General features: G+C 36.1%; 1 protein-coding gene across 5 annotated transcripts in view; it reads left to right on the top strand.

Moving 5' to 3' along the window:
* The first annotated feature begins 1,159 nt into the window (after positions 1 to 1,159).
* LOC102677203 (GATA-binding factor C-like) overlaps positions 1,160 to 3,805 on the top strand; it is a 53,413-nt gene continuing 50,767 nt past the window's right edge. Inside the window, exons 1-2 of one of the 5 annotated variants that reach the window (XM_006613360.2) lie at positions 1,160 to 1,350; positions 2,129 to 2,274. In XM_006613360.2, the coding sequence (XP_006613423.1) occupies positions 1,320 to 1,350; positions 2,129 to 2,274 (177 nt within the window). In that variant the 5' untranslated portion in view covers positions 1,160 to 1,319. Of the gene's footprint in view, positions 1,699 to 1,990; positions 2,275 to 3,805 lie in introns of those variants that run through there. The other 4 variants (XM_006613359.2, XM_006613358.2, XM_031509379.1 and 1 more) reach the window with 4 other exon arrangements.

Raw genomic sequence — 3,805 nt, 5'->3', positions numbered from 1 at the left:
CTCTCTCCTTTTGCAAGGAGTGAAAATTGCAATTAACAGAGGCAGACAGATTTTGTTTAAGTCGATTTTCTCCTCGACACGTTTCATGCTTTTTGATTCGAGTTGGTCGTTGGTCTTGGTCTTTTGTGTACCGATTTTTAACCCTTGCCTCATCCCGAGGCGGGATTAATTATGTTGCAATGTTAATTCAAATTTGCAAATTTAATTAAATTTCTAATTTTATTCTTTTGACACGTTTTATTAGTTTCCTCCTCCCGGGGAGAAGAAGTAAGCGATAAGCTTGTGATAAGGATCAGCAATTCAATTATAATATTCATATTCCTTAAGAAAAAAAAAAAAAGAAAAAAAAAAATTTCTATTCTACTGTGTACAATCTTTACCAATTTTTCAATGTTTATTAAGTTTCTAATTTTAATAATTCCTCGATAATAAAATTTCTAAAATTTGCAATGTAAATCAGCGGATCTGGGTAAATTTAAAAAATATGTTCAAGGATAAATGCGAAAAAAATCTTTTTCGTTACGTTGTTGTTTATTAAGAATTAAGAATTATTAACCGGTCAAGACTTCCACATCCACTTCTTGATTCGCTTCGAGGATTTACAAGAAAGGAGAGAATTTTCAAACAACGTTGAGATTATCATTAGAAGAACTTTAGAACGCCTGGTTAGAATATTAGAATATTAACACGTTAAGAATGATCGTTGCTGTGCAGTGATCGGTCGATAATAAAGAGAGAGAGACAAGAAATTGGCCGGGCGAAATTCATGACGGAACGCCGGTTTCCTCGTCCTGGATCATAATTCATCCGTTTATGGCAAAAGTGGCGCGAGGCAACCGGCTCGCTTTGGTCTCGTTCCTCCTCTCGGCAAAAGTCGGCTTTTCGTCGAAATAAAAACCTCTTTCTCGTAAAAATTACTCTTCTTCTGTACCGAGACGTTCAACAATCAACGATCGCAATTAAAACTAAATCTCGAGTGGTCGCCTCTGAGTGAACGTCTGGACTTCCGACAAGATGTAAATCCTGTTTAACTGAGAATTGCTGTTGTAAATTAGGTCAGGTTTATCGGTGGATTATTATAATTCTCTTTTCTTTCTTTCTTCTCTCTCTTTTTTTTTTTTTTTTTTTTAAATATCTTTTAGATTGTATGCTATTTTTCGACGAATTGCATATTCGAATCCTTTGGCCACGTCGGTCGCGAGAGGTTCGATGCGGAAAAAAAAAAAAAAAAAATAAAAATCGTCAAAACGACCAAGTCATCGGATTTTTTCCAGTAAAATGGAGAACGCTCGGTCCAATCTCGAGGAGGATGCAGCTCGATGGATCAATTCGAGAGACGCGGATTTCACGGTTCGAGGAAAATTCTTGTTCCATCATTGGATTGAATGATTTTCCTTTTCCCTTCCCATTAATCGATATTTCCGAAAAATTTCAGGCACGTTTTCTCACCGACACGCGTGGAAATAACAACGAAAAGAATAACGAGAAATTTGCCTGAAAGTTTGAACTCCTTCCTTCCTTGTTCCCATATCGTTTGGTGGGGGTTGAAACTAACGATACCAGGTTCTATTCTTCCTTCCTCCTTCCACTTTAATCTGAATCTCTCAGTCCCCTTGTATTAACAAGCCGCTATCGGACCAATGTGTTCGATCCACGGTCCTAAAGACTCTGCTTTTGCTCTGGTAATCGCTTGATATGGTATGTCTGCAACTGCATGCCACTTTCATCACCGATCTTCGTAACTTGGTGTTCGCTTCGAGCACGTTGAATTCTCGAAATCGCTCAATTTCGAATCATTTTCTCGCTTGGAGATATTCAAATTTTTATTCTATCATCTCGAGAAACCAGCGTGCACAAGCTTTTGTAACTTGATTGAACGATCGAACAGTACCTCGAAGTAAATCGAATTCTTCCAAACACGATTGAAAATCTTAATTTTTTCAATTACTATATAGATAAATAAAACGAAAATAAAGAAAAATAATAAAAAGTTAATAGATTGTAATGCGAGAAGAATTCGTTTTACCAGTCGTTCGATCGGTATCATTGAACGCTTGTCCTAAAAATACGTAACCTAAAAATCACGAGATTAATCGAATTCGTCGTTTGCACGGTATTCTTCCGATAGAGGGCCGCGAATGCGTGAATTGCGGCGCGACATCGACGCCACTGTGGAGACGAGACGGTACCGGTCACTACCTCTGCAACGCTTGCGGCCTCTACTACAAGATGAACGGGCAGAATCGACCTCTCATCAAGCCGAAACGACGGCTGGTAAGTACCTAAGCTGAACCGCTTTCTTTCTTTCTTTCTTTCTTTCTTTCTTTCTTTTTATTTACTTGCACGATACATTTGGCGTGGATAGTTTCGGTCGGGAAGGATCGAAGACGCATACAATGTTCGTGATTTGAATTGTAAATCCTCTCCACGCGGAGAGGAAACTTTACGTAACTTTGTCGAGGCGTCTACGAAAAATATCAGAATCTTGTTAGAGATAAAGAGTGTATATTTCGTGTACACGTAACGGAGATCTCTGTTTATATCCGCCTTTCGGAAGTATTAGATTGATGTATAAAGGTTGTCGCTCTTACGTAACACGTGTAATATATTCATTTAGTTTTTGCCTCGTCTACATGTTGCTCGTTTAATTATATGAACTTCCTCGTATATTTTTCGAATATATCGTCTTGGATTAAAGGACTGATCAGTTTTATTAAAATATATTATTTTGATTTAAGAAAAATTGGATGATAATTATATGTTTTGACGTCAAAATTGAAAATATGTCAGAAAGTGAGGTTAATTTAACTTTTAAATCATTTAAAAGACAAGATCAAAAGGATATAATGATACATCTCATTGAAATTCTCTAATTACTTATCGAATAATAAATTGCATATAAAATTAGTAGTATTGTATGGTGAAATAACACTTAATTATTGATAAAATAAATAAAAAAATCATTATGGAAATATATTTCCAGATATTTAGAATTAGTTATTGCTTAAGCCCACTATTATATTTGCAGCTAATGCGAAAATTTTACACGACACAGAGCCTATCATTGTCCCTTTTCGTCGAACGGGAATCGACGATTCGTTGAAAAGCTCTCGTGCACCTGTCTGGCTCGTAAAAGCGATGTCCTTGATCGTTTCCTTGGCGCTCATCGAGCCGCACATGCTTAATTAATACGTGCTCGCGGTGCAACGGAGTTATGTGTTTCTCGCGATACGCAGATGCAGTCATCAGAATGCAAGATAAAACAAGGCCAAGCTAATTTCCTGTACGTGACCATTAACGCGCGACGGTGTGTTCCTGTTTGCGTATTCATCATCGATTAGAATATGTATGTATGTATTTATGTAAATACACGGCCCAAATTTTCCAAAAAAATGTATAGTGAAATTCAAGGAAAAGTAAAGTATGAGAATAGAATAATAAATTTCAATTTCTGAAGGTAATGAAGGCAACTCAGAACGCCACCATACGAAACAATTAGGAAATAGAAGATCACGCGATGTGAAGTGTAATAGTCGAGTCAAGATTCTATTAAGTGAATAGAAAATACGTTATGTGATTAAAAGGATGAAAAGGATAACAAAAATCATGATTATATTAACATTATAATCCGCATTTATTGAATTGAAAGTGAAATAATAAGGAAATAAAAGGAATTAATAAGAAAACTTCTTCACGATGGATACAGATTTCTTAAGAGGTTAGAAATTATTTTATTTTCTTTTTCTTCGTTCTTTATATATATTCAGAAGTGGAATCGACAAGCGAAAATAATCACGTTATCACG

Source organism: Apis dorsata, unplaced genomic scaffold (genome assembly GCF_000469605.1).
Source record: "Apis dorsata unplaced genomic scaffold, Apis dorsata 1.3 scaffold_144, whole genome shotgun sequence".
NCBI classification, from domain to species: Eukaryota; Metazoa; Arthropoda; class Insecta; order Hymenoptera; family Apidae; genus Apis; species Apis dorsata.
Note: the sequence above shows the minus strand (reverse complement) of the source record. Positions and strands in the feature narration are given on the sequence as shown.